Raw genomic sequence first — 13,278 nt, forward strand, 5'->3', positions numbered from 1 at the left:
TTCAGGAGTATAGTAAAGTAATAACTCATACGCGTCACAAACTAACGGTCAACGAAAGTCAATAATCTCACATCTAGGGCATTTTCGTCAATTTATTCTTTTAAAATTTATAAAATCGTAAAATTAGAGACAGGTTGTCACAGTTTCTGTTTTACTATTTTCTTTTTTTGTGTACAGTGGGTGGGTGCAAAAAGACTAAGTTAGATGATTGAAAATAATAAGAAATTATTGTGGCTAATTAATTGCATTAATGTCCAAAGTCAAGCTAACTCCCTTTCATTCGTTTTTTATTTATTCACGTTTTGACTATTGATGGCATTGGCTTCCTCTAAATTTCAACACCAAGCAAACTTATTGTTTTTGTTAGGCTCTTTTTTCTCTATCGTTTCAGTTACTCAGTACTGAATTGCTTAACTATTTTTGTTTCTATTTTTTACCTTCTTTTTAGTATTTCTTCTCCATAGGCAGTGCATCTCACAAACATGCAGGGAACCAAAAATAAAATAAAAAGGAACGAAAACCTAACAAAGAGGAAATTATTTATAATACATCCATGAAAATTAAAGAAAACCTTATAATATGTTTCAAAGACACGTTTGTAGTTACCAACATTAAAAATAAAATAAAATAAATCCATCCAGGAGTTAAATTTTCTTGCAACATGAGCGCCATGATTGCCACCCATTTGTTTTCACGTGATGCTTCAAGTTTTCATTGCGAATCTATAAACAATATGAGGAAATTAGAAGTCAAAACTATAAAAAAAAATAAAATAAAATAAAAAAACAAAGCATCATTATATAAGTAGAGAGTAATAACATGTACCTTTAAATTAGACAATTTACCCATAGCAACACTTTTACTCCAATTGCTTGAAGAAGACTGTAAATTAAGTATTTATTCAAGTTTGAGTTAAAAGTTTGTGATCACGTTTATGAAATAACTAATAATGTGATGTTGTACCGTAATCCTATGCTTCAACTTTTTCAATTTGACCGAGGTATGATGCTTGTAGAACTGTTACAAAATTAAGTTTGAAATAGTTCAAACTAATATAACAGAATGTACTGCATACTTAACTATTAAAAAATGTTATTATACCTTATCTAGAAAAATTGTATGGTTACGATTAATCTTCTTCCTACACCCACATAATTGGCTAGTTAGAATATTCATGTGTTATAATTATGAATAATTAATTGGCAAACATATTATAAAGGAAGAATATTGTCAAAGATAGATAGGCATGGTAAGTAGGATTATACCTTATTTGTTGAACTTTTTTGTAGGTTCGTATGATGTGAGGAGTATTTGCATCTTTCATTTCTACTAAAGCATTTTTCATGCGCCACCTGTATGAAAAAGGTATATATAAGGTTCAACGTTTCCTCTCAAAATTTTTTTTTATAAAAAAATTAAGAAGAAAGCTAATAAATACATACTGCTCATGCTTCTTCTTTTTAAACTCTTTGAGAATTAGTTTGTTGAGTTTAAAAATGGAGGCACGTCTGTTTGGGATCTTATCAATAGGTAGTATGTTTGGGATCTTATCAATAGGTAGTTTGTTGAGTTTAAAAATAGAGGCACGTCTGTTTGGGATCTTATCAATAGGTAGTTCCTTCTCCATTTTTTTGTGGGTATTCTTGTAAATATCCTGAGAGGAAGCATGAGCAGTATGTATTTATTAGCTTTCTTCTTAATTTTTTTATAAAATAAAATTTTGAGAGGAAACGTTGAACCTTATATATACCTTTTTCATATAGGTGGCGCATGAAAAATGCTTTAGCAGAAATGAAAGATGCAAATACTCCTCACATCATACGAACCTACAAAAAAGTTCAACAAATAAGGTATAATCCTACTTACCATGCCTATCCATCTTTGACAATATTCTTCCTTTATAATATGTTTGCCAATTAATTATTCATAATTATAACACATGAATATTCTAACTAGCCAATTATGTGGGTGTAGGACAAGAAAGTCATAATTTTAATATTTTAAAAAAAATTGACGCACAGACCCATGCGTCCCTCACACAAACTGTTTATAAAACTTAATGGTATTATACTGTTTATGAAATTTAACGATACTACACTGTTTATAAAACTTAACGGTAAGACACTATTTATGAAAATTTCTACACTGTTTATGAAATTTAATGGTACTACATTGTGTATGAAATTTAACAATAGATGCTCGTCCCGGATTTTCAAGTTCTTTCACCATAATGCAATAAAAAGATAAAATAAAATAAAAAAATGATAGAGATCAATGTCCACGCCGTTAAAGTCATGCATGGCTAATAGCTCAATACCATTACTAGAAAAATGGGTAATAAGTCCAACGATGTTGTCAATGAAGTTGCTCCACCCCTACCCCCAACCATCCCAACCCACACCTGACTGACTCCTTCCCAACGATACCGCCCCAGATGTGATTTTGAATCGAACATAACCCACTTCAATTTGAAATTTTAATTTTAGAGAAATAAAATATGCTTAGATTATGTCAAAGGGTTATGCAACTGAAGGATTGGTTGGATGCTCTTTGCACGCTCCTTTAGTTAGGTTTTTTTTTTTTTTCCTTTCTTTCTCTTGTCCTTATCATGAAATAAAGTTATAGGATAATTTTTTATTAAAACTCAAAATTTTGAAGCCCTTTTCATTAATTTTCTTATAATTTAAAGCTTCTTTCTTTGACTTTTCCCAAATTGTTAGCATGAATTTATTTTCTTTATGGATTTAACCTTACGTACATATAAAAAAGGGTAATTTTGTATAAAATCAATAAAAAGTTACAATATTGACAATAGATCAACAATATTTATGTTAATTATAAATAGGTCAATTATGTATTATGATACTTAAATGCATTTAAAATAAGGGAAGTGTTATTAGCACTTCAAAAATCTCATTTTACACTCCTCACAAGTGTATTTTTCTTTCCTAATATAGAAAGTTTGGAGTGTAGAATGAGATTTTTGGAGTGCTAATAACAATTCCCTAAAATAAACAATGATTACAAAATCTGCCACTACAGTTGTCACCCACTTGAACTGACACTGACACATCTCGACCGAAATCAAGGCGTGATGATCCACTAGGAAGTTCTCGTGTGAGTTCCCAAAAACAAAACCGTGAGGGCGTGGTCGAGGCCCAAAGCGGAAAATATCGTGCTACGGTGGTGGAGCGGGCCCGGGTTGTGGTGGGGACCCGGGCTGGGATGTGACAGACACACTCTTCCTCATATTTTTATAGTTTTAGAATAGGTCAATACGAATTCAGTCATTGCAATACAGTGTGTGTTTCCTGATTCTGTTTTTCACATTTGGATTCAGATGTTGTGTTGCAGTGTCCATTTCCTAGTTCTGTCTTTTCCATCACTCATCGTGCGACTCTTGATTTTTATATTTCGATTCAATCACTGCAATGCAGTGTTTGTTTCCTAGTTCAGTTTTTACATTATTTTTACATTTGGATTCAGACACACTGCAATGCAGTGGCTATTTCTTGGGTTTTTATTTTTTTTTATTTTTTACATTTGGATTCAAACACTGCAGTGTCATTTTCATGGTTCTGTTTTTATATTTTTTTACATTTGGATTCAGATACTGCAATGTTGTGTCCATTTCTTGGTTCTATTTTTATATTATTTTTACATTTGTATTCAGACACGTCAATGCAGTGTTCATTTCCTAACTCTGGTTTTCTTTTTTTCTTCTTTTGACATTATGATTCAAACACTACAATGCAACGTCCGTTTTATGGTTCTGTTTTTTATGCAATATCTGATTTGGGGTTCAATTAAAACATGTCGAAAACCAATTTGTCTTTCATTCTCCATCCCAAACCTCTAACCCAACAAAAAAAACCCAAAAAATCAACTTGAACGTTCCAAAAACACGACCCAAATTGAAAATAAACTGATTTCAATTTTTCCATTCTCTCTCCTTCCTCTATCACTTCTTTCTACATGAATTCAATCAACAACACTCTCCCCTCTTGCTCTCATTGTTATTATGAACTCGATTGGCAACCGCTTGTCTAGCCAATGATCAATGAGATTAGCCATGGATTAATGAAATTCAGTGGCAGATCGATGAGATATAACAGTCGAACAACAAATTTAATGGCGGTGATGAGATTTTCATGCCCATTGCTACAACCAAAGAGATTTTTGTTGATGGCCCTTCAAGTATAGATTCATGGCTTGTATTAATTCATAAATCAACGAGAGAGAGAGAGATTATTGGTAGGTTTCAGTTATGGATTCATGGCTTGTATTGATTTATCAACGAAAGAGAGAGAAACATTTGGGTTATTTTCACGTACAGAAAAGAGAGGATTTTTTTAGAGAGACGATCATAAACCTTTTTATGATTTAATTGGGGGCAAAAAAGTAATTTTATAGCTTTTATATGGGCTTGAAACCCATGTAACATTCCTGATTGACCTATATCTAATTAACAAAAATATTTCATTGATTAAGTCTAACATAAAAATTGACTATTGATATATGGTTCATTAATAAAAAATTTATCGACCTTTTACTAAATTTCCTTATAAAAAAAACTGTTTTGACATATTGATTAGAAAAGGAAGTTATAACGAACAGCCCGCGGTACTGTTCATTTAACGAAAAACCATATTTTTACATTAAAAAGTTAATCATGATACTATTTATTTTACCTTTTATTTTGTCCTTATCGTTAAAATTCAAAGTTTTCAAACATTTTTCATTAATTTTTTTTAATTAAAAAACTATACATACATAGTGTTTCCTCTCTCTCTCTCTTTCATACATTTCTTCTTATTAATTCGTACTTCTTTGACTATCCAAGTAAATGACAAGGTCGGTTCCTTTTTTTAGTCCGTCCCGACCTTTTTCATTAATTTTTTTTAATTAAAAAACTATACACACATAGTGTTTCCTCTCCCTCTCTTCCATACATTTCTTCTTATTAATTCGTACTTCTTCAGTTCTTTGACTATCCAAGTAAATGACAAAGTCGGTTCCTTTTTTTAGTCCGTCCCGCGTTACTGAGCAAAGAAAAGATCCACTGCTCGTCAACGTGCCCTCTTGGCATCAGTATAGACAGTTATCTTAACTATAGGTAGCAAAACCACCACCCTTGCTTCAGCATGTCCTATGTATTCAATAATATTTTTTTATTTAGAGAAAAACTTGTATATAATATTGCATTAGTAGATAAAAAAAAGTCAAATAATAATAAACACGTTTCATATAAGTCTTTCTCGTATCACAAATAGTATAATTCTAGAGCAATGTTTTGGTCAGTCTGTAAACATAAGTATGCAGCTGATATCGCTCGGTTGATGCATATAAAATAAAAATAATGCATTAGCATTCATACAAAGCTTCTTTATTTTTCTTTGAAACATTGCACAAGTACTTCACTGATATTTCCATATAAAAAACAGCTTCATAAAAATTCGAAACATATATAGCTAGCCTTTGTGCCTAATAAGGGCATAAATTATTGATTGGCTAGCAATACAATTATCTTTTATGGATGAGTTACCCTGTGCTCCTCAGGACTGGGCAGCTTGAAGCTGTCTCTTCGGAAGAAGTACCCAATTTAGCACCCTTCAAAAGACCTCCAAGAAGTTGTCCAGGATCATAGAAAAACTCCACCTTAACAATTTTGTTGTGCTCGTCCACCTGTTTGTTTGGTGAGTAAGGAGAAATAATTAATCAATATGGAGAAATATTTTTAAGCCATGTCAGTCTATGATATTACGTGACGTAATAATGAGAAACTTTTCTAGTAAGACTAGTGTAATTACCACATCACATATCCACTTATGATATAGCATATATATACACTTAAGAATACGATATCCTAAAATACAAAATATTCATTTGTGTTATAACTGGTAAATTAATAACACCGCGTAATTATTATGTTTCGGTGAATGAAAATTTTCTTCTTTTTGATGGGGTTTCTGGGGTCCACCAAAATTGTTAAACGTGTACACTTGTGTTAATACTTCTTTGATTCTAAAACCTAGATCTAGCTAATACGTGTGTTAAAATTTATCCCCAAGATGAAAGCCTCGTTAAGCTAGAGATTCGGGTTCGAAACCCTCCTTTGTAACTAAAAATAAAAGTGAGAGCATCGTTGGATTGGCCGAGTAGTTAGGGTTAGAGAAGTACCGTAAAAATGGCCATTCCGAAGACTTCAACCATTTCTCCAGTGGGAGCATGGCCCTTGAAAGAGCCCTCCATATAACCCCAGTGCCTGAATTTGTAGATAATCTCTGGTGGCCCTGAATAAACTTGGAGGACCTCCAACGCAAACCCACGAGGGAATGTTGTTGTGAAAGCCTTGTGGGATGATTCTGCTGTTTCCTCATCTGGATTATATCCCCTGAGTTTCTCAGGCAGTGAGGTCTGAAGCAAAGGGTTATATCCTCCTCCAAGTTTCCCTATTTCTTCAATATTTATGCCTTTCCTTCCTGATCAAATCATCAAAGTACTAATACTTAATAATTATATACTGAAAACATTAAGTACCTAATTAATAAGAATATTGGATTGCACTAGCTACTGGTTAATTATTACCATTTAGACTGAAAGTGTACGTGTTGGGATCAATTGATTTGATATCATCAAGGTTGGACTTATGGAAAAGTTCCATCTCCCATGTCTTTACAAGGTTCTGCACCTCTTCTTCTAGTGACCCGGGTGGCCATATCTGAACTTGACACAGGTTTTAATTGATACATCAAAGGCAATGGTACACCTCTTGTACAAAAAAAGAAAGGGAATGATGAAAATCAAACACACGCCACAAAATTAATTAGTATATTGTTAATTATCACTACAATTGATAGCAAGCAATCACACACACGCATATATACAGAGAGAGAGAGAGAGAGAGAGAGACCTTGGTTCTGCCTTCCTCAAAGAGCTTGTTAACAACTTCATAGGTAGGGGCACCAAACTTCCATTGGGTGTTCTTTTCTCCTTCTCCAGTCAAATACGAACGGTACTTGTCTCCCTCAACACCTGAAGATGCCATGTTCAATATAGGGTAGAAGCAAAGACTACTGCTGGATATAATGTTTCACTTGTAATTTCTTTCAACAGGGGTCCAATTATATAGGCAAAAAAAGTGATGAAGATAATAGTTAGAAAATAAAATAAAGTTAATAACTTATGACCAGCTAGCCGAAGGATCATTTTTTGGTGAGGTAATGCTAGGGAGATAAAATTTGAAAACTAAATGATATGTCACCAATAAGAAATAAGCACGTTAATCAACGCTTAAATAATAATCAAATCATCAACTTTCATGTTTTTTAGTTTACAAAATTTAATCTATAAATTTAAGTTTCCTAGCATTACCTTATTTCCCAAACTTTTTCTTTTTAAGGTTACAGTCGATTTAAATAAAAATTATTTTCAAACATGAAATATGCTTAAATGCTACTCCATGTTCAGTAATGAACTTCTTCATCTAGAACGCTTAGTTGTTGGCTTCAGCTGCAGCGACATATTCGGCCTCCGTCGTGGAATCAGCAATTACATCTTGTTTCTTGCTTTTCCAACTGACAACTCCACCATTCAGAGTGAACACATATCTGGAGTTGGAACTTCTATCATTGACGTTAGATTGGAAATTTGCGTTTGTATAGGCTTCCACTCGCAACTCTGTCGCTCCTCCATAAATGAGGAACATGTCTTTAGTTCTTTTTAAGTACTTAAGGATCGTCTTGACAGCTGCCCAATGTTCTAATCTTGGGTTAGATTGATATCGACTAGTAATGCTTACAACATATGCAATATCAGGCCTTGTGCATATCATGACATACATGAGACTTCCTATGGCAGAAGCATAAGGAACATCACTCATCTGCCATATTTCTTCAAGAGTCTTAGGTCCCATGGACTTAGAAAGGTAATTCCATGTCTCACAGGAAGAAAACATTCCTTAGATTGTTCCATCTGGAACCTACTTAGCACCTTATCTATGTACATAGATTGGGATAATCCAATTAATTTTCTATATCTATCACGATAGAGCTTTATCCCCCTCAATATATCCATACTGTCGTTATATAGTACCAATTTATCAAACTACAAGGGGGCTCTCAGTATTTATCTCATGTGCTTACATATGATGGACAAAATAATGTGCTTACTTGTGAAGTTCTTCTAAATTTCAATGCCTATTTCTTGGATTTTAACAATGTCACATCCAGGCCCGAGCCCCCACCACGTCCCAGGCTCGACTCCACCGTAGCACGATATTGTCTACTTTGCACGCCCTCACGGTTTTGTTTCTGGGAACTCACACGAGAACTTCGCAATGGGTCACCCATTATGGAATGCTCTCGCCCGAACTCGCTTAACTTAGGAGTTCCGATGGAATCCGAAGCCAGTGAGTCCCCAAAAGTTCTCGTGCTAGGTAGAGATGAGAATATACATATAAGGCTTACATGATCCACTCCCCTGGGCGATGTGGGATGTTACAATCCACCCCCCTTAGGGGTTCGACGTCCTCGTCGGCATACTTCCGGCCAGGGATTGGCTCTGATACCAAATTGTCACATCCCGGCCCGGGCCCCCATCACATCCCGGGCTCAACTCCACCATAGCACGATATTGTCCGCTTTGGGCCCCGACCACACCCTTACGGTTTTGTTTCTGGGAACTCACACGAGAACTTCTTAATGGGTCACCCATCATAAAATGCTCTCACCCGAACTCGTTTAACTTTGGAGTTCCAATTGAATCTGAAGCCAGTGAGTCCCCAAAAGGCCTCATGCTAGGTAGAGATGGGAATATACATATAAGGCTTACATGATCCACTCCCCTAGATGATGTGGGATGTTACAAACAGTGTCTCCCTAAGTTTGAGAGGAGTTGTAGAGTTTGTTGGAAAGTAGAGAGGTGTGTAAAAAGTTTTTTTTTGCAAAAATCAAGCTCCTAATATCATATTACATGTTAAGAATTTTTTAGAAAAGTTTTATGTCAACGTCGATGGAGCGGTTCGTCCGGTAGGTGGTCTACCAAGAAATAGAGTTGTGGTTTGAGATTCTAAGGAAGCGCTGCAAGTGGTTCTCTACCACAGTAGTGAATATGAGTGTTATTTTTGCATCATAATGCTGGTATGAACCATGTTGATTCTCTAATCTAACATCAAATCTAACAAATCTATCATTTGACCAAAAAAAAAAAAGAGATTCCAAGGAAGTGCTATGTAGGGTTGTAGTTGCTGAGAATGAAATCCTCATTGAAGGAATAAAGGATCTTGCATGGGCTTATAACTAAGTTTGGAAATTCCTCATATTGGTTTTATGATAGAACCTTAACTTTCTTCATGATATCATAGAAGATTGTCCCGTCCCCTTGTGGGACTCAGCTTCTATGCCCTCCCAGTTCCCATACACTCATATCCCCTTCTATTTCGTACGATCACGGTTAAACCAAATCAACATTTTGCATTGATTTTTTTATGTAGATAATAAGACAAAAAACAATAGTGATATAAAATGTTGACGTGGTTTAACCATGACTGCACAAATAAAAGAGGATGAGAGTGTATGAAAATTGGAAGGGCAAAGAAGGCAGGTCCCCACTTGCAATGCCCAACAATCACAAATGCTCTTACGTGTTAAACCCAACAGCCAGATTCCCTTTACGTCACCCCATTTGGATGTGATTAAACCTTTCTTATGTGGTCAGCTTGTGGTGAGACATGTACTGAGAGATGTGAATGTGGTGGCTCATCAGTTAGCTCGTCATAATTTACAATGTCGGGGTCCGTCATTTCGGCTTGGCTCTGGGCCTCCGTAGCTTATGCAATGTGTTTACGATGAGTCTGTACCCCTGGTGTATCCAATCAATTATTCAAGATTTTTGGCTTTTTTTTTTTTTTCAAACATACTCCCATTCTCATTTCAACATAATTAAGAAGGGAAAAAAAAAAAAAAACATGGTAGCAAAAGGATTTGCCTATCGTAATAATCATGCTTTTGTTTGGTTTAGTAGCTAATTAAGTTACAGTTTGATATGTATAGTTTAAAGGCAAGGTGGTCTATTTTCCGTCTCTTAATAAAAAGGGTTATTCATATTCACTTAGTAATATGGTTTGGTTATTCATATTCACTTATAAGTTAAAAGTCTTAGATTCAAATATAATAGATGGCGAGTTTAAAATCGATTTATTCCCCCAATCCTTAATGTAAATATTTTGTCGTATAAAAAACAATAATGATGGTTGATCATTGCCATTAATTAGTAATATGATCTAGTAGTTTTTCTTTTTACTTATATGTAAAAGGTCCTAAGTTCAAAATCCATGTATTCTCTCACCTCTTTATGTAAATATATCGAATATATCGGTGTATAAAAAAACGAGAGTTAATCATTAACGTAATGAAATGTGTTTCTATATTTTGAATTCAGATGATGAATTTCGTACAATATATACAAATTCAGCCAAGCTGTATATGGATACAATATACATTAATCACATAGTTGACCTATTCTAAATCTTGAGCAACCTGGTATCCGAGCATGATTAAGGATCATTATTGATGGAGATTTGCGATAGACTTGCCACCTTCCCCAACAATTAACATGAACATATGTCGCTGTTACTGGTTGATATGAATAGGGAGTAGGTTTGACACTTTGAAAGGATAAACATAAAATTGAGCAATATTACATCACGATTCGTGTTTATTTTTTGCATTTAAATCAAATAAAACAAGGAGAGAAAAAAAAAATGTATATACAATATGCATGTTTCAATATTTGCACCGTATAAAAATTCCAGAGTGAATTTGTTGCTCGTCTAGATTTTATATTTTACATTCAGGATAATGTTTTACTTATATTTGCTGTGGTCAGCACGCATCAATAGTGCACACCTAGTCAAAAGATGTAAAACCACAAGCATTCATATTAAATGTTTGCATGTTAATTATATTTTAAGTGCGTCTTTGCCCGCACTATTATCTTTAGAGAATGACATATATTATATATTATCTAAAATACAAACATATCATTTCAATATATATATATATATATATATATATATATGTATATATGTATATATCATAAAAGTTTAGCAACATATAACATATCAATTAAAAGTTCAACATATATTATAAAAAATAAAATTACCTACTCGTCATCGCCACTCAGGTTTGCTACTTTTGCAGTCATGATACGAGCCCATGACACATGGGTGTTGCGGATTGCTGCTTTTGCAGTCCCGATACGAAATTAAAATTGATTTATAAAAAGCAAAATTAAGGTTTCGGGCTTGGACCTTGGAACTTGGTCCTTGGAAGACGTTTAAAGACCGAAGAGAAGGTCATTGCTTGAGAAGAATTTACCGAGTGTCAAAGATGAACATAAGAGCTTTCATTTTTTTTTTTTTATCAAAGTCGGTTGTCTTATTGATCGATTGGAACTTGTAGCTCCAACTATGCATTACGCATTAAATACCAGCCGAAGGTGAAGAATTGAATATGCGCGGCAGTGTGAGCAAATTTGTTTTATATAACTGTACATGTGCAAAAAAAATTTGTGTCCCTTTCAATTTTAGGCCCTGGACATAGTCCCAATTAATACTAGATTAGGGTCGGCTTTGGTTCCAATATGTCAACTATGTTACAATAGTACTGAATTTATTAAACACTTTTTTATTTTTTTGGTGAATTTGTATAACGTGCTTAGTTTTGGTTTGCTACTCAATTTGGCACTATTCTTCCGCTTGCGGGTTTCTTCTCGAATTTATGACTTGCCTTTGTGTCAAAGCAGTTTTCTCCACAATTCTGCATTGTTTGGTTAGCATCTAGGTTTTTCTTATTATTGGCTATTTGGAAGATGCGTAATAAAGTGAAGTTTGAAAATATGTCTCCTTCCTTTTTATGCATTTGTCGTTCTATTTTAGCCTGGATAAGACAGGTTGGATTTTTCACTCCTGGTCATGTGCATGGTATTTTGGATAAGCAACTTTTACTCCTTTTGGAATCTTGGATCCTTCTGTAGTTCATGTTCCGAGTGTCAAAGTGAATATGGATGACCTTGCTAAAGGTAACCTAGGTCCTACGGCTTGTGGTGAGGTTTTTTTCGTGATTCTACAAGTTATTTTCTTGGTGGTTCTCCCTAAGCTTTGGCCATCATACTTCTTTCTATGCGAAACTTCATGCTGTCATCCTTGCAATAGAGTTCTGTTCTAGTATGATATCTTGTTTTGCTTCTGGTTCTTTTTCTTCTCCTTAGTCATTCCAAACTCATTGCTTCACATGGGTTTTCATTGCTCTCATACATCTCGAGAAAGGAATGCAGTTGCTGAAAGTTAACTGCTGCAGACTCAAGCTATGGCAACTTGGAGTGCATATGTATACTAACAAGTTCAAAAACAAATTGCTAAACAACTTAACATATTGTTAACCAATAGCTACTAGAAAGAGGACACATGAGACAATCAGAATTTGTCATTTAACAAATGACATGGGTAGCCAACTCATCATCCTAGCATTGCCCCCTCACTACTTAAGCACCTTCAGCCCTCGTTTAGGTCTTGTTTGGTATAAAGGTTTCAATGGGAATGGATAAAGAAGTATTTTCCAGGTAATGTTGAAAGAAATGCAAATTTGTGGCCAAGTTAGAAGAAATTGTAGTTTTTTCGTGAAATGATTAAGTTTTGGTATGAAATTAAAGAGTTGAAATTAAAAATCAGCAGGAATCAAGCACAAAATGCACAACAAAACAGAAAATATATTAGCAGGAAAAAGATATGGATTAAAGAAAGGAACCATCAGACACCAAAATTGTATCCCCAAAAGCAAAAGAGCTGTACGGTCCGCATCATGGTTGGATCAAAAGATCCCATCACTTGGTCCCTCTCATCAAATCCATAACATTTTTACAAAACAATGCCCTTGAATTTCAATGCAGAGAACGCACAAAGCACGCAAATTTGAGAAATAAGAACAAAATAATAAAATAAAAAGGCAAGGGGCTCAGCAGAATTGGGTATGAGAAATTTATCAGCACAGATTGATTGAAATCAAATCATCAGAGTGGTGCATGACTTCCTCAGGTGATCATCACTGCCCCCCGCCCACACAAATACACTAACCAAACACAAAAGACTCGCTCGCAATCGCACAGAGAAGGAGAGACCGACGGACAAAGAGATAAGCCTTGGAGGGTTTTTGCAATGTTATTTATAGAGGTGTACGCAAAACCCTAGCTCCCCGATTTTGCATGGTGCAAAGACAAATC

The 13,278-nt window shown here is 34.7% G+C and overlaps 2 protein-coding genes, 1 non-coding gene and 1 pseudogene across 3 annotated transcripts; all 4 read right to left on the reverse strand.

Moving 5' to 3' along the window:
• Positions 1-644: 644 nt before the first annotated feature.
• On the reverse strand, positions 645-1,345 carry LOC148697209 (uncharacterized). Its single transcript, XM_088694891.1, has 5 exons — positions 1,266-1,345; positions 1,102-1,141; positions 964-1,017; positions 826-882; positions 645-722 (listed from the first exon to the last, which is right to left on the reverse strand). Exons 1-5 carry the CDS (start codon positions 1,343-1,345, stop codon positions 645-647), a joined length of 309 nt encoding a protein of 102 aa, XP_088551017.1.
• Positions 1,346-5,370: 4,025 nt separating this feature from the next.
• On the reverse strand, positions 5,371-7,110 carry LOC137726482 (pathogen-related protein-like). The gene is made up of 4 exons (XM_068465418.2): positions 6,914-7,110; positions 6,589-6,721; positions 6,181-6,482; positions 5,371-5,685 (listed from the first exon to the last, which is right to left on the reverse strand). Exons 1-4 carry the CDS (start codon positions 7,046-7,048, stop codon positions 5,542-5,544), a joined length of 714 nt encoding a protein of 237 aa, XP_068321519.2. The 5' UTR covers positions 7,049-7,110; the 3' UTR covers positions 5,371-5,541.
• Positions 7,111-7,495: 385 nt separating this feature from the next.
• Positions 7,496-7,915, reverse strand: LOC137725102 (secreted RxLR effector protein 161 pseudogene; annotated as a pseudogene).
• A 5,094-nt stretch (positions 7,916-13,009) lies between these two features.
• LOC137727187 (small nucleolar RNA Z221/R21b) lies at positions 13,010-13,109 on the reverse strand. Its single transcript, XR_011067756.1, has one exon. It is a non-coding gene; the product is annotated as a small nucleolar RNA Z221/R21b (small nucleolar RNA).
• Positions 13,110-13,278: the final 169 nt, after the last annotated feature.

The sequence above is a fragment of the Pyrus communis genome, chromosome 5, assembly GCF_041283825.1.
Source record: "Pyrus communis isolate YQ-2024b chromosome 5, ASM4128382v1, whole genome shotgun sequence".
NCBI lineage: Eukaryota > Viridiplantae > Streptophyta > Magnoliopsida > Rosales > Rosaceae > Pyrus > Pyrus communis.

Excerpts from the sequence above, each read along its gene's own strand:
- LOC148697209 (XM_088694891.1), bottom strand. The coding sequence starts at position 1,345 with ATGAAAAATGCTTTAGTAGAAATGAAAGATGCAAATACTCCTCACATC. Across the intron at positions 1,018-1,101 it reads ATACAATTTTTCTAGATAAG|TTCTACAAGCATCATACCTC; the intron begins GTATAATAACAT and ends ATTTTGTAACAG. Across the intron at positions 883-963 it reads AGTTGAAGCATAGGATTACG|TCTTCTTCAAGCAATTGGAG; the intron begins GTACAACATCAC and ends CTTAATTTACAG.
- LOC137726482 (XM_068465418.2), bottom strand. The coding sequence starts at position 7,048 with ATGGCATCTTCAGGTGTTGAGGGAGACAAGTACCGTTCGTATTTGACT. Across the intron at positions 6,722-6,913 it reads TTGAGGAAGGCAGAACCAAG|ATATGGCCACCCGGGTCACT; the intron begins GTCTCTCTCTCT and ends TGTCAAGTTCAG. Across the intron at positions 6,483-6,588 it reads GTACACTTTCAGTCTAAATG|GAAGGAAAGGCATAAATATT; the intron begins GTAATAATTAAC and ends TGATTTGATCAG.